Below are 25,857 nucleotides of genomic sequence, written 5' to 3'. Positions count from 1 at the left end.
GCCATCTGTCTGAGGATGGTAGGCACTACTCAGTCTCAGTTCAGTACCCAGTGCAGTTTGTAGGCTTTGCCAAAACCTCGATGTAAACTTCGAATCCCTGTCAGAAACAATAGACACAGGCACTCCATGCAGTCTTACAATCTCATCAATATAGATAACAGCCAATTTGTCCGCATTATAGATTGTCTTGACAGGTAAGAAGTGAGCAGATTTGGTTAGTCTATCAACAATAACCCAAATTGAATCCATACCTTTTCTGGAGCGAGGTAATCCAACGATAAAATCCATCGTGATATGCTCCCATTTCCACTCTGGTATGGGTAGGGGTTGCAATAATCCGGCAGGTCGTTGATGTTCAGCTTTGACCTGTTGGCAATGAAGACATTTGGATACAAAATCAGCAATTTCTTTCTTCATTCCCGGCCACCAGAAATTCTGTTTCAGATCTTGGTACATTTTCGTATTCCCCGGGTGGATAGAAAATCTTGAGTTGTGGCCCTCTTGCAGAACTCTTCTTTTCAGTTCAGTATCATTCGGTACACACAGTCTTTCTTGAAATTTCAGTACATTGTTCTCGAATTTGAATCCCGGTCTCGGTTTAGATTCTCTTTCTTCGATGATCTTCTTCAAGAAGTCATCCAGTTGCTGTTTCTCTTTAATCTCTTCAATCAGTGCCGGTTGAGCAGAAATAGCAGCTAAAGTTCCACCTTGTTCTCTCAAAACAATTTCTATTTCAGATTTTTCAAGGTCACAAAGCAACTCTTTCTGCCCTGTAAGCAAACAGGCTAAGTTTCCAATCGATTTCCGGCTCAATGCATCGGCAACGGTATTGGCTTTTCCCGGATGGTACAATATCTGTAGGTCATAGTCTTTAATCAGTTCTAGCCATCTCCGCTGTCTCATGTTCAGTTCTTTCTGTGTGAAGAAATACTTTAAACTCTTATGGTCGGTGTATACTTCACATGTCACCCCGTACAGATAGTGACGCCAGATTTTCAGTGCAAATACTACTGCAGCAAGTTCCAGATCATGGGTTGGGTAGTTCTTTTCATGCGGTCTCAGTTGTCGGGAAGCATAAGCAATAACTCTCCCATTCTGCATTAAAACACACCCCAGACCCTTATGAGAAGCATCACTAAATACAGTATAACCATCCGTACCTGTAGGTAAGGTCAAAACTGGTGCAGTCACAAGTCGAGTTTTCAATTCCTGGAACGCAGATTCTCTTTGGTCAGTCCAGTCAAATGATGTCCCCTTTTGTGTTAACTGTGTCAGTGGTAGGGCAATTTTGGAGAAATCTTTGACAAATCTTCTGTAATATCCAGCCAATCCCAAAAAGCTTCGGACTTCAGTCACATTTGTTGGTCTAGGCCAGTTCACTACAGCTTCAATTTTCTGCGGATCAACAGAAATTCCATCTTTGCTAACAACATGCCCCAAAAACATAACATGGTCAAGCCAGAATTCACATTTAGACAGTTTAGCATACAGTTTCTGTTCTCTTAAGGTTTGCAGGGCAAGTCTCAGATGATGTTCATGTTGTTCTATACTTTTGGAGTAAATCAATATGTCATCGATAAATACAACAATAAAGTCATCAAGGTATGGTTTAAAAATTCTGTTCATGAGGTCCATAAAAGCAGCTGGTGCGTTCGCGACTCCAAAAGGCATAACTAGAAATTCATAATGTCCATACCTTGTTCTAAAAGCAGTTTTATCAATGTCTTCCGGTTTAACCTTCAACTGATGGTATCCGGATCTGAGATCAATCTTGGAAAATACTTTAGCACCCTGTAACTGATCAAACAGGTCATCAATACGCGGTAATGGGTATTTGTTCTTTACAGTTACCTTATTCAGTTCACGGTAGTCAATGCATAGTCTCAGTGAGCCATCTTTCTTCTTTACAAACAAAACTGGTGCACCCCATGGTGAGGTACTCGGTCTGATGAACTTTTTGTCTAGCAGTTCTTGCAGTTGCACTTTTAGTTCTTTCAATTCAGTTGGAGCCATTCGGTATGGAGCTTTAGAAACTGGTTGTGTTCCGGGAATCACATCAATGGTAAATTCAATCTCCCTGTCGGTCAAATCCCCTGGAAGATTATCTGGAAAAACATCTGGAAATTCGCTGACTATAGGAATACAGTTCACGTTAGCATTATCATCAGTAGATACAGTCAATACAGAGCATAGATATCCCTTACACCCTTTTCTAATTAATTTAACAGCCTTCACTGACGAAATCAAATACGGAGGAGGTACTACTCCACTCCCATTAAACACAAATTCAGGCAAACCAGGTGGACGGAAAACAACTTGCTTGGTCACACAGTCAATAGTGGCATGATATTTTTGTAACCAATCCATCCCCAATATTACGTCAAAATGATCAATGTTCAATGGCAGTAAATCAATAAACAGATGCATATCCCCAACAATGATTTCACATGCGGGGTACATATAAGCACATGTCATAGATCCCCCTATGGGTGATGATACGGCTAGCAGATAGTTCATAGGTTCTAAGGGTCTATTCAATTTCCGTGAGAAAGCATGCGATACATAAGAATGCGTAGACCCCGAATCAATTAATACATATGCATTTTGTGCACAAATAGAGAGAATACCTGACACAACGGTCTCGGTATTCTGCACATCTCCCGGTACTAGTGCGAACACTCGGCCTTGCCTCACAGGCTCTTTCCCGGTAGCTTTAGGGTTAGGCTTTGGTGGAGCATTTGATGCTGCTGCGCTTGGTGCAGCTTTACCACTGGCTTGTGGATCAGAGGGGCAGTCTTTAACCATGTGACCCACCTTGCCACACCTGTAACGGGCTCCAGATATTCTGTAACAGACTCCCTTGTGCTTCTTGCCACACTCAGGACAGGGTGGTATGAATCCACTCCCTTGACTGGGGCTAGTTGTCGTCCCCGTATTCTGTTTCTTATTGGCTGGGTTGTGCTTGCCTTTCTTGAATTTGAAACCCTGCCTTTTTCCATGCCATTCAGTTGTTGGTGTTTCAGATTGTTTCACTGCTGCAATGTTCGACTCGGCCATCAATGCCCGATCGAGAACACCCACAAAAGTCGGTAATTTCAAAACATTTATCCGGTCAAGTATTGCCACATTAAGGCCGCCTTCAAATTTTCTGGCCTTCTTATATTCAGTATCCACCATATGCGGTGCATAACGGGCAAGTTCAGTGAATTTTGTTTCATATTCTGCAACGGACATTGTGCCCTGCTTCAGTTGTTCAAACTCAGTTACTTTTCTATCCCTGACACACTGTGGGAAGTACTTTTCAAAGAAGGACTCCTTGAACTGAGCCCAAGTCATAACAGTATTTGCGTCGCGGATCAACATCCACCACCTTCTAGCCTCTTCTTGTAGGGTGAAGGTAGCTAACAATACTTTATTTGCTTCTGAGCACGGAAACACTTCAAATAGTTTTTCTGTTTCAAGCACCCAAGCTTCAGCCTTTAACGGTTCGAGGCCTCCCTGAAAGGATGGCGGTTTCATCTTGCTGAATTTATGGGTGAGAGCAATAATATCCCCATCATCCACATTCGCATTAGGTTCCGGCTGTACCGGAGGAGGAGGAGGTGGGGGCGGTTGGTTCTGTTGTTGTTCAAGTCTAGCAGTTATCAGTTCTATCATTCTTTCCATTCTTTCCATTCTTGCCTCGGTAGACGAGGATTCAGGTTCATTTGCATTGTCCATTTCACTATAAGCAGTTATAACAGTTTTAAACATAAGCAGTCATTTGCTTACCAGTTTAACACATTAGCAGATATTCAGTCATAACGTAATCACACACTTAACATGCTCATGAGATGCCCTAATCACTTTCTAGGACACCCTATAGCTCATTTGGACACGTGTGTGCGGTATAACTCGTGGTTAAGTATCGCTCTGATACCACTCTGTCGCGACCCAAACCCGGCCCTATGGGTTTAGCACCGTAACCAGCCAGTAATCCGAGATTACCGAAGGCCTGCAGAACAGTAATACAGTAAATCAGAGTACAGGGCCTGGCGGAAGCCAATACAGTAAATAAATAGTGTCCATTGAGCTGTGACAGTCTGTATGCCAAAAAGATTTTTTTCATGCATTCATACATAAACAGTACAGAAAACATTCCGTCTGTACAACACAGTATACAAAATTAACAGTCACACAGTACAGGGACCTAATCCCTGTATAACAGTACAGTAAACAGTCAGTCTATACAAAACAGTGAAACAGTACAAAAAAGGGGGAAATTCTAAAACACCCCTAAGCCTTAACAGTAGGCTCGGAACCTCGCAGTGAGGCACAAAGGCTGGCTTGACAAAACTGGAGTAACCCTGATGCCTCTAGCTGCGGTCTGGTGCCTGTACACCTACATATATATATGAGCAGTGAGCTAAAGCCCAGTGAATAACATAAAGCGTAAAGGGGTTTAGAATGAATGTCCTTACAGTAATGAAAACAGTTCATTTCAATCAGTAATTCAGTTGCTCAGTACAGTAAACAGTCATATGTGGTACATCCATTAGCATAACAGTAACAGTAGGTCTTAAAAGACCGAACAGTAATGATGGCCATCAGTCAGTAAACAGTAGTGGTTCCACAAGGAAACCGACAGAGATCTCTGTGACAGTAACAGTAACAGTAAACCGTAGATACTAAGGATGCCACAGTACAGTTCAGAAATAAAGGACATACATTCATTCAGTAAATAATACCAGTTCAGTAAACAGTTCAGTTCAGTATTCAGAAGATAATCAGTTGAACATATCTTTACACAATTGTTACTCACAGAGTTCTGGGCTACAGTATGCTAGAGCGTGTCTCCCTAGTCGCCAACCCTACACAGTTAACAGATTGAACACACACTAAGCTACACAGTTGGGAAATCTCATAACTTAATCCCTAATTTGCCTTGGTGTGTTCTACAATGATATCCTCATCAAGATGCCTTAAACTAGGCCTAAGAATGCCTAGGATGGGATGAGGATGCAAAAATACACTTAGAAAACATTTTGCAAACTTTGCTGAAAATAGGAGCCTCGCTCGAGCGAGACTTTCTACGCTCGAGCGTAAGTCCAAAATCAAAGGCTTCGCTCGAGCGAGTAATCCTTCGCTCGAGCGGTCTGCAAAACAGTAAAAGTACTGGATGCTGAAATTTTACGCGCGATCGACGCTCGATGGTCGCTCGAGCGGAGCCCTGGACAAAGGTGCTCGCTCGAGCGGGGAATCCTTCGCTCGAGCGAGGAAGCCAAATCTGGAATTTCCAGATTTGCCTCCCAAGCTCAAACCAAGCATTCAACCACTCCAAACTCGACCTCTTGGGCCCAAATTCTGGAAAACATCATTAAATTCAATGTATAACAAGTTTCAAAGCTCAATTTATGAATTCAAGCCCCAAAGGTGAGTCAATTAAAACCATATTCAAACCCATTTTCAAGAACAACATTCAAACATGTCATGCATGAGTTTTAAACCAAATTAAAACTCCAAAGCTTGATCAAATGAGCTCATTTCTTTTCAAAACCAGATGAAAACATGGTCTATAATAACAATATGAGCATGCATGCACTAATGTCCATCTAATCAACCTCAAAATGCAACAATACCAACATGCATGCAAGAAATGATCTTCAATCCATCATTAATGAACCAAATCATGGCTTAGCTCCACAAATTAACATGAATCATGCAAGAATGAACTCAAGAACAGCAACAAGAAGATGAATGTTCTACCTTAGTCTTGTATTCAAGGTCTAGGAGCTCAAAGTAGCAATCACACCTCAATTCTCAAACAATGCCAAGCAAGATCAAGCAAATCTCTCAAGAACAACTCAACTCTCTCTCACTCTCTAGCTTGGGTCGGTTGAGGCAAGAAGAGGAGAAGAAAATGTTTGGTTTGATCACATACGTGGAGTGTTCAAAGGCTCAAGTGTGTGTATATGAGATAGTGGCAAAATGGTAAATATGGCAAACTCTTTAATTGGCTTATTTTAATCTAATTTAATCATACCTAATCAATTTTCAGATACTTATACCATAAAATCACATTAAATATGAGGGTCACGTAACATCAATCGGTTTCAGATTCGGCCGCCGATAAGGCCTTCAAATAGCAGTTTAAACATATAAACATGAACAGATAATCAGACAATCAAACAGATAGAATGCAATTGACTAACATATACTCAGTTAATTCAGATTCCGATTTCAGTCAGTCAGTTCAGTATTTCTTTCAGTTCGATTATCAGTCAGTTATCAGTCATTATCCGTTTCGTTTAACAGTAATCGGTGATTATCGGTAATCAATCAGTCCCTAGTCAGTAAACAGTATGAGGGTTGTTACACAGGGGTAGGAGCACAATTGATAGTATATACAACAGTAAGGGCAGCTTCCCCTCAAAAGTTTTCAGGGTAGGAAGAAGGGAGAAGGAGAGCGCCAGTAGTGTCAAGAATATGCCGATGTTTCCTTTTAGCATGGCCATTTTATTGGGATGTGCCAGCACAGGAACGATGAGGCTGTGTACCATGACTCTGAAGAAAGGAAAGGAAATCGAAATCCCAATATTCCATAACATTGTCAGAGCGAAAAAGTTTGATGGTTTTTGAAAATTGGGTGTGGACCATTTTGGCAAATCTATAATAAAGGTGTTTAAGTTCAGACCGAGTTTTCATGAGAAAAAGCCAAGTAAACTGGGAAAAATCATCAATAAAAATGACAAAATAACGAGATCCCCCCATAGAAGTAGTAGGGGATGAGCTCCAAATATCCGAATGTATAAGATCAAAAGGTGCATGGGAAACAGAAGTACTTTTTATTGAATGATAAATCAGGTTGTTTTGCAAGTTGACAGGGTATACAATCGAAAGTATCTGGAATTACATGACCTAATTGTCCACTAGAAACCAAACACTTTAAGCGACTAGTAGAAATATGCCCTGAGCGACAATGCCAAAGATGAAAAAGAGATAATGAGGAAGCAGATGTAGGAACAGCGATCTGAGGGGAGTCAGGAACATGAAGGTGAATGAGTTCATAGAGACGTCCGTGCTTACAGCCGATCCCAATAGTCTTCCCTGTCTGAGGGTCCTACACCAAAGAATCAGTAGCAGAAAATGTGACAGTTAGACCAAGCTCACATAATTGACCAATAGAAATAAGGTTTAAGGTGAGAGTAGGGATATGATAAACTTGAGGTAAAGATAAAGAAGATGTGGAAACAGTACCAACATGACGGACAAACATGAGAGAACCATCAGTAGTATGAATTGAGGGAGTATGAGTAGATGAAGAGATGGAAGAAAATATAGTAGAACTGGAAGTCATATGATTACAACAGGCGGAGTCAAAATATCAAGAAGAGTTACTTGGGATCACAGATAAAGTAGTAGGAGGAGGTGTACCAGAGGTGAAAAGAAGCTGTTTGAACATGTCCTCTGCATTAGTTTGAGAAAAAAAGAGAGGTAGACGGAGCAGGTGACTCAGAGAAATCCTCAGAGGCAGCAGCAGTAGTGCGATGAGACTGATTCCTGGAATGATGAGATTGAGCCCCGGAATGATAAGAGCTCCCTTGGGAAGAACCACCGCGAGAGGAGTGGCTAGTGGAGGATGATCGAGATGGATTGTGAAAACAATCCTACTGCAGATGACTAGGACCAAGTTTGTTGCAGTATCAGCAGGATCTGATAGGGCAATGGACCAGGAGATGAGTTGAAGGAAGGCCTCGATTCTGACAATATATGCAAATAGTGGTCCATTGGGTCGATGATGGCCATGACTGAGGAATGGCAAGAACAAAGTCCACATGATGAGTTTGGAGAGTACCAAGATGAGTTTCCTCAGATAGTAGCTCAGAAATAGCTTGTCCAAGAGTGGGCAACGGAAGGCGATGAAGAAGAGAGGCACACACGGGCTCAAAAGAGAGAGTGAGAGCCCTGATTACGATAGGTAGTAAATAAAGCAGCATCTTCTCGGTGAGGCCATGCCGGTTTGGAGAGAGCAAGCTGGTTCCAAACAGAATACATTTGAGAAAGAAAGTCATTAATAGATTAACTGGATTCTTGGCGTATGCGGTGAAGTTGGCTTTGAAGTTGATATTGATGGGCAAGACCAGTAGTCTGATATCGTTCTTTAAAAAAATCCCAGATGTCTTTTGCAGGAGTGGTTACAGAGTCAAGCTGAAAATGACCAAACTGAAGACTGATAGAGGGAACAAAGGTATTTCGAAACCAGGTAATGATCTAGTAGTTCTTATTGTCCTATTCCTCAAGTCGGTCTTCATATGTAGCAGCAGCAGCAGTAGTAGCAGCAGCAGCAGTAGTAGCAGCAGTTGCATTGGTGTCTTTCACCTATTGGGTCACATCCCCGGTGATAATGCGCTAGAGCTTCTTTCTTTTGAGGAAAGAAGACGTGGCTTGGGCCCACAGAACATAGTTGGAACCATTAAGAATGACAAAAATTGGATGGGAGGCATCATGACGATCTACAATAATAGTTGAGTAGGGCTAAATAAATATGAACAAACTTGTAGGAGCAAAATCAGGTAAAACAGAGTGTACCAGTGAGTTCGGAAGGTCAAAAATAACTAGGAAATGTGTGCTGTGTAGAGATGACGTCAGCAGAGGCTAAAATGATGTCAGCGGTGCACAATAGCAGGTTGCAGTGAGGAGCACGATAACAGGAATGGCGTGCGGCGCATCGTAGCATATTGGCGTACCCGCGGCGCACGGGAGCAGACTAGCGCACGCGGGTGCACAATAGCGGAACGACGCACGCGAGGCACACAGCAGCAGGCGCAACGCACGAAAGAGCAGGGCTGACGTCAGACACTAACGTGAGCAGGCAACGGAGGGAGCGTGAAGGCGCGTGTGTGAGTGGCGGCGGAAGCTGAGACGCGTCGAACATAAAGGTGGCGCGTGGAGGTGCGTGACGGCGTTTCTGGTGACGGGCGTGGTGCCGTTGGAATCATGAGGTGATTCCGAGCTGTTTGGTGTAGTGCCACTATGTACGGGACTAAGCACCAAAAACAAAAAATGCTAGAAGTGTATAACTGGGCTCTGATACCATGTAAGATGAATTGATAGAGAGAGAGGGAATACATTGAGTGTATTGATTATATTGAATGTACATGTTCTATCAATTACACAAAGGGAAGCTCACTTTCGTTTATAGAGAGGAGAGTACATAGGATGCCAAAGGGGCACCGAAAGCAGAAAGCAGAAACAATAATAATGGTTTGCTTTACTTTACATAAATATATGACAACTATTTACACTAACATCCACGATCAATTTTCAGATTCAAAGTAGAAATCATGTTCTTGATCTTATTTATCACTTTGGACATCTCGCTTGCAGATCTATCGCTTATATCACAACGATCTTACAAGGCATTTAACACTTCTTCTTGGTTGCGAATATCTTGACTTTGAGTCCCTTCCGCTATGGATTCTCTACTCCAAGGACCGCAAAGATCTGATACCACTGATAAGCTAAGAGCATAAACAAGTTTATTGAACAATAGAATTCTTTTTATAGAGACAAAACATACCGACTATAAGATCTCTACTCTATTTTATACCTATGTCAACCTAACTAATTGATTCCAAAAAATTCCCCACAAATCCCTAATCTCTAGTCTTGTTTGGTCGACGTGTCTAGTAAATTGTGTCTCTAACTAGGGCTACAAATAGACAAAGAAGTTCGTGAACATGTTCGAACTCGACTTAATAAAGGCTCATTCGAACTCGGTTCATTGATTTTTTTTTTTTTTGCGTTCGAGCTCGAGCTCGTTAAATTTTTAATAAACAAGTCCAAACATTCTAAAACTCGGCTCGTAAGTTCGGCTTGTTAGCTGGTTCGTTTAATATTTATTATTTATATATTAAATAATATAAAAATATGTATAAAAAATAGGGGAATTTTTTTTAAGGTCCCTGGTATTAAGATTTTACAGCATAAAGGACACTCAATATTTTCATAATTCTAAGGTCCCTCAAGTTGATCCAGAGAAAATTGATCTAGAGAAAATTAGTCTAGAGAAAATTCACCTCAAGATAAATTTCCATCCAAAGAAATTTCATGCAGAGAAATTCTGGACTTCCCAAAGAATTTCTTTGGGTTCAACCCAGAAAAAATTCAAATTTCTTTGGGTTCATTTTGACCAATTTTCTCTGGGTTCAAATTCAAATTCAAATTCAAATTTCTTTGAGTTCATTTATAAACCAGAGAAAATTCAAATTTCTCTGGAACCGAACAGCATACAAAATCAAATATTAATATTTAAATGAATGTAAATCCCTAATCATGTACTATTGAAACAGTGGGCTATATTATATATGCTACAGGTGGTTCGGTGCTCCGGTGCTTCGGAAAACAAACAGTAGCATGCAACAATTTTTTTAATTATTTAAATCTAATTAATAGAAGTCACAAATTACAATTAGCAATCATGAACTTCATGTATAAAATAGTGACTGTACACATGCACCATTTTCAGTAGTACCGAATAATGCAACAAAATTTCTGATCCCCACCATTTTCACCATGTATAAAATTTCTTTGAAGCTTCGTACCTCTTATCCTCTAAGAACACTCTATCACTGAAGCTTTGCGCCTCTACTAAGATCTAGATTCATAACTTCGCAGCTCTTGTCTCCGCCTATCGCCGCCCGTTCCTCCGCGCACGTCAACATAATCTCTAGAAGTTTTAGTGATTTCTCAATCACCGACGCAACATTGGACTGAGGCTGCGATCGGGACACCAAAGAATCGAAAAATGAGGGCTCTTGCAGAGAATGCAGAAGGTTCTTGGGTCGGCGATGAGAGTAGCGGTGAAGAAAAGGTGGCTTCTTCGAATGTGTCGAGCCCCACCGCCATTGAAGCTATATATGTATATTTGTGTATGTAATCGAGAGAGAGAGAGAGAGAGAGAAGTGGGAAGCTGAGGTTTGATTTCAGTCAAATTTCTCTGTGATATATGGGTGTGGAAGTTGAGGGACCTTAGGCATCATAAAATAATATTGTGGATCTCTTCCATTACTAAAAATGGGAGAGAGATCTTAAACTAATTTTCCTTAAAAAATAAGATAAATATGTTATTTATATATTTAAAAAATATAAATGTAAATAATAGTTAACTATAGATAGTACATTTATATAATAGTGGTAGTAAATATTATTATTTTGATAAATATTGCCTTTTTTTTTTTTGAATGTTTATATATATTGTATTTATAATTATATAATCAAAATTTTAATTATAATTTTAGTCTCATGCACAAGTATGAATTTATAATTTTTTTGACTCATTAAGCTTGTAAAAAGGTTCGAACTTGAGTCAAGCTTAAGCCAACTTTGCTTGAGTTCGGTTCATTAAATTTTTATTGAGCTCGAGTTTGAGCTCAAGTTCATTAAAATTTTAATAAACAAGTCTAAACATACTAAAACTTAGCTCGGCTCGATTCGCCTCATCTCATCTCATCTCATCTCGTTTCACCTCTCTTATGACTGCCATTGCATCACTGTCACAAACCACCAACACAATCAATTCACCTTGCCACCACTGCCCACTAGTAGCCCACCAAACACCAAAAACAAGTGAAAGGAAAAAATAAACTAGACAACTAATAAATTTCAAATATCGAATACATACCTAGCAACACAATTTTACAAACAACTTAATGAAATTCATGGCTGAATTTTTTGTACAAACCAAAAATATTTCATATTAAAAAATTCGGGTACCGCTTGGTTGCATTTTTGTATCTGTATTTCAAAATCCAAACCCGAAAACTTTTTTGGTTTTGGATTTTAAAAACTCTTTCTAAAACCCAAACTCTTTTTGAAACTCAAAACTCTTTTTCACACTATATAACTCAAATATATTTGTCTGATTTTCAAATATTGGCCAAATAATATTTTATGCATATATTTAAATAATAAACAAAATATGAAAAAAGTAAAACCAATTTAATAAATACATAACATATTAAACTTGTATTTGTTTTTAAACTGAGTAAATTTTTATTTTATTTTTATATATTTGTCCTCAGTAATTCTATAAGAAAGTTTTATAAATGTGAAATGATTTAAAAATATGTAGTGTGAGCAGATATAAAACCAAAAAATATATGTTTAAATTTCTAAAACATTCATAAAAAATAATAAATATAGAGTAAAAATATACCATATACATTAAATTAGATGCATCTAAAATATACAGTTAAATTATGTATATGAAAATAAACAAATTTGAAATTAGTTTCAAACAAATTTTTTGACTACTAAGGTAAAAAAAACACAAGACCCAAAATAACTCAAAATTGAGTTTTAAAAACTCATAACCAAATCAGTTTTGAATTCAACTTTCTAAAAACTCTTTCAAAAATTAATTTGAAAACTCATAACCAAAGTGGTTTTGAATTTTAAACTCCTTTGAAAATTAATTACAAAACTACACCAAAGGCACAACACTACTTCAAAAAGGAATTTAAATTCCAAGCTAATCCACAGTGGCACACCAAATTCTCTTTTCCTAAAAACACGATTGATTTTTCTAGAAGACCAAATAATGGAATAAATGATGTTTAAGACTTTTAGGAATTCCAACTCAGTCAGCAACATTCATTCACAGTTCAAAATCAAGGGCTTAACCAGCACTTGAAGTTACACACTTTGAACTCCGTAATAATAAAACTGACTCAGTTACAGAACACTAACAAGAGACAAATCACAAGAACGTTGGACTTTGCTAAGCGAAATTACAAATACGCGGTTTACTAACAAGGTTCATGGAAGAAACAGAAACAGGTTGAAAATAAGAAGAAACAAAGGTTTTACAAACCGATTGCTTGGAAGTCTCTTTCTACTCCTCAGGATCGAGACCTTTCTCTTGGAGGAGGTGAACGACTGCATTGTCAATGCACTTAAAATATTAGTCAAGTGACTCAAGACTGCACTGCACGTAAATACAACTTTGACAAATCATAAAGAAAAGGGTAAATTATGCAAATGGTCACTAAAGTATATCACTAATTTCATTTGTCCTTAATATTTAATTTATTTCAGTTGTATCCCTAAATTCCATACATTAATCCAATTTAGTCTCTTCCCTTAATTGTTGTTCATAGAACAGATGAAAAATACTTTGGTCAACCTCACATCAAGCATCGAAGGGCATGGATGACATTTTAACACATTTATTTAAGTCAAATACCATCAATCAACTAGCCAAAAGCTATGTATTTGGTTCTCAGTAATGAAGTGAAAGGTTTCGATGTGGTTTGCTTTGTAAATAATGCGCATGTTCATTTAAGAGGGAAAATGGAGTAAATCCTCTTAAATGCCTAATCTGAGGTTGACAAAAAGCATTTTTCATATATTTCAAGATGCCAGTAACGGTAGGGGACATAATCTATGAAGCACGGATACTCCGAAATGGCCCCCGTACGCGTATCAGATACGGATACGCGCCCGATATGGCGGGATACGTATCAGATACGGAAAATGAAGTATCTAATTTTTTTTTTTTAATTTTTGAATTTCGGATACGTCTAGGATACACGAGGATACGGTCGGGATACGGTTGGGATATGGCATGGATATGGCGGGGCAAAAAAATAATTTAAAAACTTAAAATGGGGTCAAAGTATAAAATATGAAAATAAGATAAAATAAAACACACAAAAAAAAAAAAAAATAATCAACCAAACTTACCTAAACCTAGGTCGAACAGCAGCCGCGAAGGAGAAGGAGGAGGAGGAGGAGGAGTTCGTCGTCGTCTCTCGTCTCGAACAGCAGCTCAACGGTCGTCGATCAGGTTCGCGAACAGGAGCTCCACGGTCATCCCTCTCTCTCCCTTTCGCTCTCTTTGTCTGCCTCTCACTCGATCTCACAAACTCTCTCTCTCTCTCTCTCTCTCTCTCTCTCCCCCTCTCCCTCTCCCTCTCCCTCGATCTGTCTGGTCTGGGTGGAGATGGACAAATCTCGATCTCATCTCCCCCCCCTCTTGGTCGATCTCTCTCTCCCTCTCCCTTTTATCTATGTCGTCTCTGTTTTGCATATTTATTTTTATTATTTATTTATTTATTTTTATTGTATGTATACTCCGTAAATAAAATAAAATAAATCAAATAAGATATTAAAAAAAAAAAAACTTTGTATATGTATTCGGTACTATTACCTAAATCCTGATAAAACAAATAAATAAATAAACTTATTATAAAAAAAAAAACTTTGTAAACTTATAAAATTATAAACTTTGTAAACTTATTAATAAATCAAATAAGGTAAAAAAACTTATTAATAAATAAATAAATAAACTTATTAAAAATAAACTTTGTCAACTTATAAAATTATAAACTTTGTAAACTTATTAATAAATCAAATAAGATAAAAAAAACTTATTAATAAATAAATAAATAAAAATTCAGCAAAATTGTTGAAGTTTTATTTTATGTATGTTACATTACTAAAAATTGTTGAAGTTATATTTTTGTGTATACTACATTACTAAAAATTGTAAAAAAAATATTTTTTATGAACGTATCCCCACCGTATCCGTATCCTACTTTTTCGAATTTTGTCGTATCGCCGTATCTGTATCGTATTGTACCCGTATCCCGTATCCGTATCCGTATCCGTATCCGTATCCGTATCCGTATCCGTATCCGTATCCGTATCCGTGCTTCCTAGGACATAATTGATTTACTGTGTGAAGTTTAGGGATGCAATTAATACAAATTAAATACAAAGAACCAAAATGAAATTCATGGGATCCTTTAGTTTAGGGACTATTTGCGCAATTTACCCTAAATAAAATAAAACCAAAGCCAAGACAAAATCACACTTCTGAATGACCATTTCAGAATAGTACTAACCTGAGATCTCTCGCATTGACTGGGCTATCTCCCCCATCATAAGGGGGACTTCCCCTCTGTTCAGGTCTGGCATTGGGTCTGGATCCATGTCCATAGTCAGGGCTACCCCTATCTCTATGATATGGACTGGGAGAGCGCCCACCCCGATCATAACTTCTTCTCTGTGGAGACGTGTCACGCCCTCTCCTATCTGGGCTGTTTCCATTTCTTCTGTCATCATCGTCTCGAACTGCATATTCCACTGAAATAACTCGGTCCATGAGCTTGCTGTCATCATTATTTAACAAAGCAAAGTCAGCATAAATCAGGTTTGTTATGATTTGGAAACAACCACGGAGAAAGCTCTAGAGGTCAAAGGCATGTTTGGGGAAACCTTGGAACAATACATCAACATGGCCTTCAAGAAATGCTTGTTATATATATATATACACACTACAGAAATTTCCTGTGCCTGAAGACACTTCATAATTTGGGAAACAACACTAACCGTTAGATTTATTGAATCTTAACCCTCAATTATGCCACATAGGACATTTTTCAAAAACTGAGAATGAAATACAATGCTCGAGTACACATTTTTCTTTTAACCATTACCAACTTTGAGAGGAAAATTTGGTCTTCTGCTTCCAACTCATGTTATGTCACAATAATAAGAAGGTAAATAAGAGCAATTACCGCAAGTTCCCACCCCCCAAACCCACCTATAAAAAAAACTACTCCCATGAATTCCGCTCTCTCCATCCCTCCCCCATCCATCTTTTATTTCTCTTTCCTTTTCTCATCTGCAATATCATCTCTCTATTCACATCAGTTAACTATATGCATTGCATGACAAACATTCAAAGAGCATAACGTTGTGGTACTGAAATTCAGCATATAAGATAGCAGAAGTTATTTTTCCTCAAAATTGCTTCCAGCGAAACGTAAAATTGTGTTTGGCTGAGTTTCAAAATGAAAAAAAAGATTGAAAATTGGTTTGGTTTATTGTTCTAAAAAATTATTCTCAGAAAAATGAGTTAAAAAAATGTCAGGTAAACAAAAATATATATTTTCAATAAGAAATATTGAAATGACCAAAGTCTTCTCAAAATATTAGCAGTTTTCAGGAAAAAAATTCAGAGAACTGAATCCCAAAGCTACGCAAAACACATACACATCTTTCAATAGGAAAATCTTCAAAACATTAAAGAGTCCATGAGAGTAAATTGCAGAGATTGTTGAAGCAAAATCAAACCTCAAGTTTGTTGCATCCAATGCTCTGGTAGCATCTTCTTGTGTTTCGTAATGAATGAAGGCAAAATTCCTTCTGATCCTCACATTTAATACTTTTCCATATGGTTCAAAGTGCTTCTCCAGGTCCCTTGTCCTAGTATGGATCGTGTCAAAATTAATGACGAACAATGTTTTTGAGGGTCTTGTATTAGCTGAAGGCCTTCTAGAGCTTCCAGGCCTTCTAATATCACGTTCTTGCTGCAACAAAAAAATTGTTCGGATCAAATCATTGAGTTTGAAGTCTAATTACTACGGGGAAGCTTTGACACCAAAGGGCATTCAATGTGGTCCCTCTTGTAACATTTTAGGTTAAACAAGATTCTTTTATTAAATGGAGTAGAAAACATGGGAAGAAGAGAAAACAAATATAGAAGAAAGGAAGAAGGGAAAACTCCTAGCCGAGAGGGGGTTGAGCACCAAAACGAACATAAAATTACTGAGGTCATGTTTAGAATCCCATTGTTAATCTAAAAAAAACATGCTCATTAAAAATGATAAGAAAAAACACAATACACGGATAACATTTCAATATAGTGCTCAAACAACCCCAAATCATCACCCACAATACCTTAGTCCACTCAATACGAAGCCGGTGGCCCTTTCTACCAAATTCAATCCTGTCCAGTCTTCGAATTGCATCCTCAGCATCTCGCTCATCTTCCATGTAGACAAAAGCAAATCCTGTATGGTTAAAATGGTAAGGAACTGAAGTAGAATAATTTTAGTTTTTATAACCACATCTAAAGACAAATGATATATGCAAAACCTGGTTTGAGAAGCCTCCCATGAAGACACGTCACAATAAGACAAAATGTTTACTGATTCCAATTAAACCACAAAAAGAAAAAGGGGAAAAAGAAGAAGAAAAAAAAAGCAAAATAAAGTAAACACAACACCTGCCACTGGATCCGAGAGGATCATGATTTCTATGTTGAGCAAAGGTCATGAAGAATGAAAAAGCAATAGTGTCACAGGGAAATGTAGGATGGTGGTGCCATGGCAGACCAGATTGGTTCTTCTGGAAAAACACAAGAAATATGAACCTTGGGCACAAACCAGATATGAAATGCAGTGGACCCATTCATCCAGGTAGAGAGCATGGACATTCCAAGTAATTCCTGCGCCAAAGAAATCGTTGAGTTTGGGAGTTTACACCACAAGAAAAGACTCATTTTCCCAAAGGAAAAATATCATACACATACCATTCAAAAATAATTATTTCAAAAAGCATATTGACCCTTTAGAAAATTAGCTGAGAGCATTCACTAAGATTTATAAGATGGTGCCTTCCTTAAGATAAGTTCAAAAAATAATGGAACTGATGCAAATTTTAAGGTTTACTCCAATACGAAGGACAATAGGTGAAACTCAATGTCAAAGGACTCATAACAAGAAAAGTGCCCTCTCTTTCTCTCACTTTTCTCTCACTTACACTTTGAGTGGAAGCAAACAAAGACTTCTTTTATAAAAACAATTCAATACTCAAGGAGAGGGCATTGCCATCATGTAAATTTTTTAAAACACTTTTTTTTTTTTAATTTTTTTTTATTATAAATATCATTCCACTATAAAAGTTGAAGGTTCTGATTAGAAACCAAGTTAGTCAACATGACCATAGTATTTTTATGCGGTGTGGAATGCTATGAGAAAGGGTCAACAGTTTCATTCTGAAATGATTATTTTCTCATGATTGTATATTGAACTTTTCCTTTATTACACTTATCCCAGAACCCAACTAAGACTTGATAGAGAACTCTTCCACTGCCACCTCTTGTGGTTTGAATAATGTTGTAGCCATGCAAGGGAAGAGCCAGAAAAGTAGAGGCTGTCACATTTCATTTATTACACTCAACATCCAAGAATCTCACTACAACTCAAAAGAATGCTACTATCCATGCCTCATGTACTCTGAAAAGTGTTGTGGACATGCAAGAAAATTGCCAGGTAAAATATAATCTGCTACATTTCTATGAGGGCATTCATCCCCTGTTGAATTACTTGGAAGCTCTGTGACCACTGCTGAATCCTAAAATCCATACTTTATAAAGGTTTTCTACCTACCAATTAACATTAGGGTTGCAGACATATAAAATTACGAGTTTGACTTCATATTGTACTTGCATCGTACAGGGTATACAATACATAGATGCTTCAATTAGAAAACTCTGCCTAACTTTAATAAAAAAGAGGCAAAAGCTTAATTCAGCTAGAACACCAAAATTTGATAAAGACTTTTGCACAGCTTACTGATACTTTTAATTCTTACAGCTTGGTCACCCCAGGTAGTATCAAAATAATGGGCATAATAGAGATACAGCAGTAGAGTAAGAAAACACTAGTTTATAAAGACACAGGCAACCAAATCAAAGGGAAATAACACATCAATTTATAACATACCAGATTTCATATCCACCCTATCAACTCTCCCATATCTTTTGAAAAGTCGCTCAACATCTGACTGGCGAGCATCATACTCTAGGTTGCCACAAAATATCGCCCTCATATTCCTCAAGCTCGAATTGAGAAAATCTTTATTGACTCTAATTAGAAAAAGAGTGCAAAAAAACAAAGAAGAAATGAAACAAGGACAAAATCACCAGTCAGATTAATGTTCTAAGAAGAACCATCCAAGATCGACCACTAATATAAAATAAGAGCAATAATTCTTTACAAAATTAACTATGAGATAACCATTAAATAATCACCTCAATTGTATGGCAGTATATCATTCCAAGGTTATTTCTCAAAAATAAAAAAAAAATGCACATAATGCATACAACACATCTAAAAAAAAAAGTACACAATAAAAGAGAAGATAATTGATAACACCTAGTGATTCGTAAATCTCATAACTTGAGATGGAAAACTTAGGTTGTGTTTGGTAGAGTTTTCTAGTTATGATTTGAGAATATGAGTTGTATTTTGAGTTTATGAGTTTTGGAATTATGATTTGACTGTAGAAAATTTTTGTTTGGTGAATGAGTTTTGAAAAGAATTTTGAATTGAGTGGGAAATTTTTGATGTGACATATGTTAGCTGATATAAAAATTTACAACTCATAACCAAATATACAACTTAAAAATCTATTAAAACCTCATAAATTTTTTTAAAAAATTTCAAAAATATTGTTTTATTAAAAATATAAAAAAAAACACACAAGTGCAAAAAAATAAAAAAACACACTGTAGGGGTCAACCGGCTGGACGACGGGCCGGACATCCGGTAGGCCAAATTTCAAAATTTAAAAGCCCACCTGGAACGAGTTTTCAAAACAAGAGGTGGAATTAACTATCCAAAACTCAAACCAAACATCATACTAGAGTATAAAGGTGGAACTATAATTCCAAAACACTTCCAAACACAGCCTTACTTTTGACAATTACAACTAGGAAAATGAAAAAATAAAAAAAGGAAAGTACTTACAAAGAAAAATATACACTAAGTCTAACCTAATTTGTAAAACTAAGGGTCAGAGAAGTTTCTGTGAGATTTTTACATAAGATTCTTTTTCTTCTAAAATAAAATGGTCCATGCTAATTTTGATTAAAGCGAAAATGATTACTTTCTTAATTCAAAGACTGTATAACAAGAATACCTCATCATTTCACCAAGAATTGCATACTGAATCTTTTTTGCAAAGAATAAGAAATATTGTAGTATCCATTTTTAATTTGTCAAAAGGGAAGTACAAGAAGCTAAAAACCATGCATACAAACATGGATATGTATATGAACAAGAACACAACAATTTTTGAAAAACCAGAACATGGACACGGTAGGGATACATCAAAAACATATTATTCATATATATATATATATATATTGTATTTGCTATGTATGTGACTATTGCACTGATAACATTACAAACAATTAAAATAATGAAAACTAACTGATTCAACATGAAAAAATCGCTCCATTCATAGTTTAAACATCATTCAATACACAAAATACTATTTTGTCAATCATAAACCATTAAATCACAAATGTCAAAGGCATATAATTTAATAATGAATAGGCCATCCATCAAAAATAAATAATCACAAGTCATATGTATCCCAGGGTGTGTCTGGAAGCAAGACACATGTTTTTGATGTGTTCCCAACATATCCAATGAGAAAAACAATAGGCATGCCATGTGGCATGTCCAACATGTGTCCTGGTGTCTCTGAGACATGTTAGTGTCGAACATGGCTGTGGTGGCTAATTTGGAATGTCCGTGCTTCATAAGGAAGTCAGGCATGGAGGGAAGGATGTGGGCAACAACTAATAAACCAAAGTAAAGATTAACTAAAGAACTTAAAGGGATCAATTTCTTCTCCATAAGTGAACAAACCAGATTGACTTCAATATGGAAAGGTTAACCCTCATCAAACTCAATGCTTTAAATTTTTCATCATTCTAGGAAGCTAAAATTGACCAATGATGATGGGCTGCATTGAGTATAACATTTCCATTCTTCCCAAAAATAAACAATTGCAATTGGCCAGCTCATTCTATTATAAAGAAAGCAAACATATATATTTATTTTCTTATTTTTGTTTTCATTATCTGAAAACACAAGAACTTGTTTGACAAATGGTTTCCAAAAATTGTTTTCAGATAAAATTTTAAAAATAGCCCACTTTTTATGGTAAACATATAAAGTTATCTTCAGATTTTCAAAAACTGTTTTGGCACAATAATGAAAATGATTAACATTTTGGAAATTTTCATTCTTTTCGTTTCCGAAAACATGAAAAAATAAAAATAAAAATAAAAAAACAAAAAAGGAAGAAAACAAAACCCAACCAAACAATTGTCTTTGAAATTATAAGATACTGAATTTCCTATACAAAAAAGAGTAGTTGCCCACACTCATACAAGTTTCATGGTTTCCATTTGGTACTTCGAAGTAACTAGAAGAGCATGCCTTTTAGTAAAATATGAAAGAATAATGTATTTCATTACACATGATGGATAACACAAAAAAAATAAAATACTGCATTTGTCTGATCAGTGAATTTCCCAAAGCTGTTTTTTTTCATTGTGGACTACTATGTGCTCGCTCTCAACTGTCAATCTTCATGTACAGACATGCCCTTGGTGTGATTCATTATAATTTAAAATCACAAACTAAACACATTTTCAATATCTTTGGACTCACTATCCAAAAAAATGTGATGTTCATGGAAAAAAAAAAAAGTTTAAATCAGCAACCCCAAAGTGCAGTTGATCGAATACAAACTTCAAATTATATTACCAGTAGCATTTTTTTTTTTCTACTTTCTTCCTTTTTTTTTTTTTTTGGAGATCTGAAATGAATCGATGCAAGCAAAAATCTCCAGATCAAACTATAAACATCCAGTTCAGAAAAATAATTGTATTACATTATGAAACAGAGATCAGACTTTGTACCTCTGGTTGAAGCTTCCCGATCAGACGATCCGAGAATCTTTGATCGTAGTAAATCCGAAGCCGTAAGAAAAGAAAAAAAAAAAAATCAGATCTGATGAAATACTGAAATAGAGTTGTGCGATCCACCAAGAACAAACACATCTATAGATACGTAAATACATGTATATGCAAACATATAGAGAGAGAATCTACCTGAGTAGCTTTGCAAAGATCGGCACTGTAGTTGGTACACGACGAAGAACTGAGAAGAAAAAGCATTTCTTGTGATTGGGTTGGGCCATATCGTGTGGTTGGGCTGGGCTTGACACCAAGATGGACCCAACATTTAATGGGTTCCATATCGATTTTCCCCGTTTTGGGATAACTTGTGGTTGTGCTTAAGGGTGTGCGCGGTGCGGGTCGGTGCGGTTTGAGAGAAAAATAGAAACCGTATGGCGGGTGGCGGATTGATAAAAGTGTCACTAGAATTTGCCATTTTTCTTATCGAAAACCGGCGGTTCGGTTGGCAAATAATGGCGGATTTGCCTTGGCGGTTCGGGCGGATTGACGGTTTATAAAAAATATAATTCAAATTACAAAACTTAAATCAAAGAGTAAAAAAAAGACGAGAGATATCGTAATGTTAAGCATCTTGTGAAGCTTTCTTCTGATGCAGCAAGTGTAGCAACAACATGATAATATCAACGACTATACCATCAGTTCATTACAAGCATCTGTGGAAGCTACAATGATCAAATACAATACATAAAATTCCCCTCGAGCAGTAATGTAATACTATATTCTAAGGTATAGAACAACAAGCAAACTTAAGTAAAAAAGAATTTTTAGAATCCTATAAAACATGATTTAATAGCGGTGCGGGTCGGTGCGGTTTGGAAGAAAAATAGAAACCGGCGGATTGATAAAAGTGTCACTAGAATTTGCCATTTTTCTTACCAAAAACCGGCGGTTCGATTGACAAATAATAACGAATTTGCCTTGGCGGTGCGGTTCGGTGCTGTTTTGGCGGTTTCGGCGGTTTCGGCGGTATTATGCACACCCCTAGTTGTGCTATAGGGGTACACAGCGTAATTTGAGCGGTTTAAGAGTAAAATTACAAATTGAATGGTGAATTGGTAGATTGGCAAATCACGATTTGAAAAGTTTTGGGCAGATTAATGAATTGAAGAATATTCTAACTAATTGTCAAAATATTACATAATATATAACATTAATTTACATAATATTTTTTTGTATATATAATACAAACTAATTTTACTTAATATGTTTGATATATATAATTATTAATTTGTAATAAATTTCACATCTTAAATTTCTCTCACACTTATTTTTACTTTGATATTTTATTAGAGGTTAAAAAATATATATATTTTAATCATAGCGGAGCGGAACGATTTCGAAGGTGAATTATAAATTTTAAAATTTAATTTGCGGTTAGAAAATAGAGCTATGTGGATTAATGCAAATTAATATAATTTTAACAGATCAGGTAATATTTTGCACATTTCTAATTTTGCACGTGCAACACACATGATATTTCATTAATGCTTTTTAAATGGGAAATTACATTAATAATATGAAGGAAATTCATAGGAAGTTAATGATATAAATTATTTTCAAATCGATCAAATCAATAATATATAAGTATTTTAAATAAAGTATATATTTTAAACAAAATGAAAAAGAGATATGGCACATGTAATATGTCAAATATCTCATACCAACAATGAATAGGTAATTGTTCATTATTAAGTTTACTAGTTATTAATGTAAAAGTTTGCTGGCCGATTTATATGTGGATGTGTTGTTTTTTAATGAAACTCAAATAAATTTCAATGAAAAATCATTTAACGTAGTTTGTTTTGAAAACAGAATTTGTGCAAACAGTAAGGTGGAGGCACGTGGAGACCAAGGGGTCACGTACCGCCTCAAATTCTAGAAAAATTAACATTTTTACTTTTATTTAAAACATATTTTTAATTAATTCATTTAAAATTTCAAGTATACCTCTTAAATTTTTGTACCTCATCTTATTTATTTATTTATAGTTAACAAAATCTTTGCAAAATTAATGAGTTAGTCCATTAAAAAAAATCTTTGCATTTCACTATGAGTTTATAGGTTCAAATATCTTAATTTATTTTAGCGGGTAATTTGTTGGTTGTATTATCCATGTATTTATTTATGATTCTTGTCTCATACTTGAGAAATTTCTTTTTATTAATTAATGATTTATTGGTTGTAATCACTTTGTTTAGTTGTTGTTTTTCTAACTCAATTTTTTGAAAATTTTAGAGTATTTGTTTGGTTATCCAGAAAACTAAACATACTTTTCAAAAATGCATTATTGCAAATTGAACTTTCTCTCCAATTTAAGGAGAGACAATTTTGGAAAAAAAAAAATTTGTCACATCAAAAAATACTCTCATCTTATATATATATATATATATATACCTATATAATAAGGGAGAAGGGTTTTTGAATTTGTGTGAAAATGTATCAGAGATACATTTCAATTCAACGGCTGAAATGAGTTGTTTTTAACCATTGAGGGCTGAGATGCTTTGTAATATTTTCAATTCCAGCCCAAAACAATCCCCTCTCTCTCCTGTGTTCCACCCACTCCAAACATTATTTGCACACTTCTCTCTCTCTCTCTCTCCGACTTCTCAGGTCTCAAACTCTGTCCTCAGAGATCTCTCTCTTCCTCTCCCTCATCTCCACTGTCGAGTTGTCTCCACCATCGCACCGCTTCCGATCTCCTCTCCAACTTCTTAGGTCTCAAACTCTCTGTCCTCAGAGATCTCTCTTTTCCTCTCCCTCCTGTCCACTGCCGCTCTGCTTCCACCATCGCGTCGTTTCCATTGCCTCGTCGCCTCCGATCTCCACCGACAACAACTCTTCATCTCTTCTCCCTATTAGATCTCAATCCACTACGGCATCTCCGTCCTCCATCGCAGAGAAACCGTAAACCATCTATACCCATCTCTGATTTTTATTTTTTATTTTATATTTTTTGAATAAGGGAGAACAGTTTTTTTTTTTTTTTCTTCTTCTTCCATTAATATATTTTTTTTTCTTCTTCTTCTTCTTCTTCTTCTTCTTCTTCTTCTTCTTCCATTAATATTTTATAGATTACCATGTCATATTGTTGATTATGGTTTCATGTCTATAAATCGTGAACAACTTTTTTTTTTTCTTCCATCTTTCTATATCATTAATTAACATGATTTTGTTAGTTCTGTTAAGCCCAGTTAGAAGAAAACATGTATCATCATCAATTCATATATTTCTGACAGTTGGTATGGAGATTTGAATTGAATTAAGAATATGATTTTCATAGTGTCAGTTTTTAACTTAGTTTTGACAGTTTGGAGTTTATAAATTCAGATTCTTTGAAATAACAGAAGTAATGGGCTTCGTCTGTATTTATATTCTGTTTTAGACAATATTGGTTCTGGCTCGCATTTGTTATTATTTTTTTTGATGTTTTATTAAGATAATTTGTGTGAATAAGTCATTTTAAGACAATTTTTTTCTTCTAATCTTAGTTTAAAGCAGTTTGTCCTAATCTATGTACTGACTTCTTTTTTTTTTTTTTTTTGAACAAGGCGTACTGACTTTAATTTGTGTGTATTAGATAATTATATGTGTTATATATAGATATATATTGGTTTCTGGGTGTGGATTTGGGATGGGTGTTAGTGTCATACTCTAAAGATTTGTTCGGATCATATTTTCATGAATTGAATGATTTATATTATAGGATTCGTTGATTGCATCATTTGCATAAAAAATCAAGTTAATGGAATAAATATAGACTCATGATCAAACTCCACTCTTTAAAAAAATTATCAAAATCATATTAACTAATTATTTTTTTAAAACATAAGCATAATTTATAAATTATAAATATATAATTAATATGAATTATTTAATAGATCTACTATGCACTCATGTACAGCACCAATCCCAAATTCGTGTAGGTGTATGTAAGTGTGTGAGAATAATCTAAGACACATATTACACAGTGTGTGTGAATCTAAGACACATACATTATCATTATTATTATTATTATTATTATTATTATTATTATTATTATTATTATTATTATTATTTTAATAGTTGGGTTTTGATTGTTGTGAAATAGGATGACGAGTGACCATAAGGTGGAAAAGTTCTCTGTGGATTTTCATGGACCCAAAGACAGTAAATCATCTATGCCCATCTCTGATTTTATTTATTTATTTATTTATTTTTGAATAAGGGAGAATGGTTCTTTTTTTATTTTTAATTTTACATTT

The 25,857-nt window shown here is 36.0% G+C and overlaps 1 protein-coding gene across 3 annotated transcripts; it reads right to left on the bottom strand.

Annotated features, from left to right (window-relative positions):
- Positions 1-12,560: 12,560 nt before the first annotated feature.
- LOC114282770 (serine/arginine-rich splicing factor RS40) lies at positions 12,561-21,842 on the bottom strand. 3 transcript variants are annotated; one of them, XM_028225519.2, is made up of 7 exons: positions 21,746-21,842; positions 21,554-21,590; positions 18,558-18,700; positions 16,729-16,841; positions 16,123-16,358; positions 14,889-15,155; positions 12,561-12,918 (listed from the first exon to the last, which is right to left on the bottom strand). In XM_028225519.2, the coding sequence occupies exons 3-7, from the start codon at positions 18,661-18,663 to the stop codon at positions 12,882-12,884; spliced, it is 759 nt and encodes a 252-aa protein (XP_028081320.2). In that variant the 5' UTR covers positions 18,664-18,700; positions 21,554-21,590; positions 21,746-21,842; the 3' UTR covers positions 12,561-12,881. The 3 variants fall into 3 exon arrangements, with proteins under 3 accessions (XP_028081320.2, XP_028081319.2, XP_028081321.2); XM_028225518.2 differs by having other exon boundaries at positions 18,558-18,689; positions 21,746-21,826; XM_028225520.2 differs by lacking the exon at positions 21,746-21,842 and having other exon boundaries at positions 21,554-21,730.
- Between the last annotated feature and the right edge of the window lie 4,015 nt (positions 21,843-25,857).

The sequence above is a fragment of the Camellia sinensis genome, chromosome 5 (genome assembly GCF_055761805.1).
Source record: "Camellia sinensis isolate YWXY chromosome 5, ASM5576180v1, whole genome shotgun sequence".
In the NCBI taxonomy this organism is placed as follows: Eukaryota; Viridiplantae; Streptophyta; class Magnoliopsida; order Ericales; family Theaceae; genus Camellia; species Camellia sinensis.
Note: the sequence above shows the minus strand (reverse complement) of the source record. Positions and strands in the feature narration are given on the sequence as shown.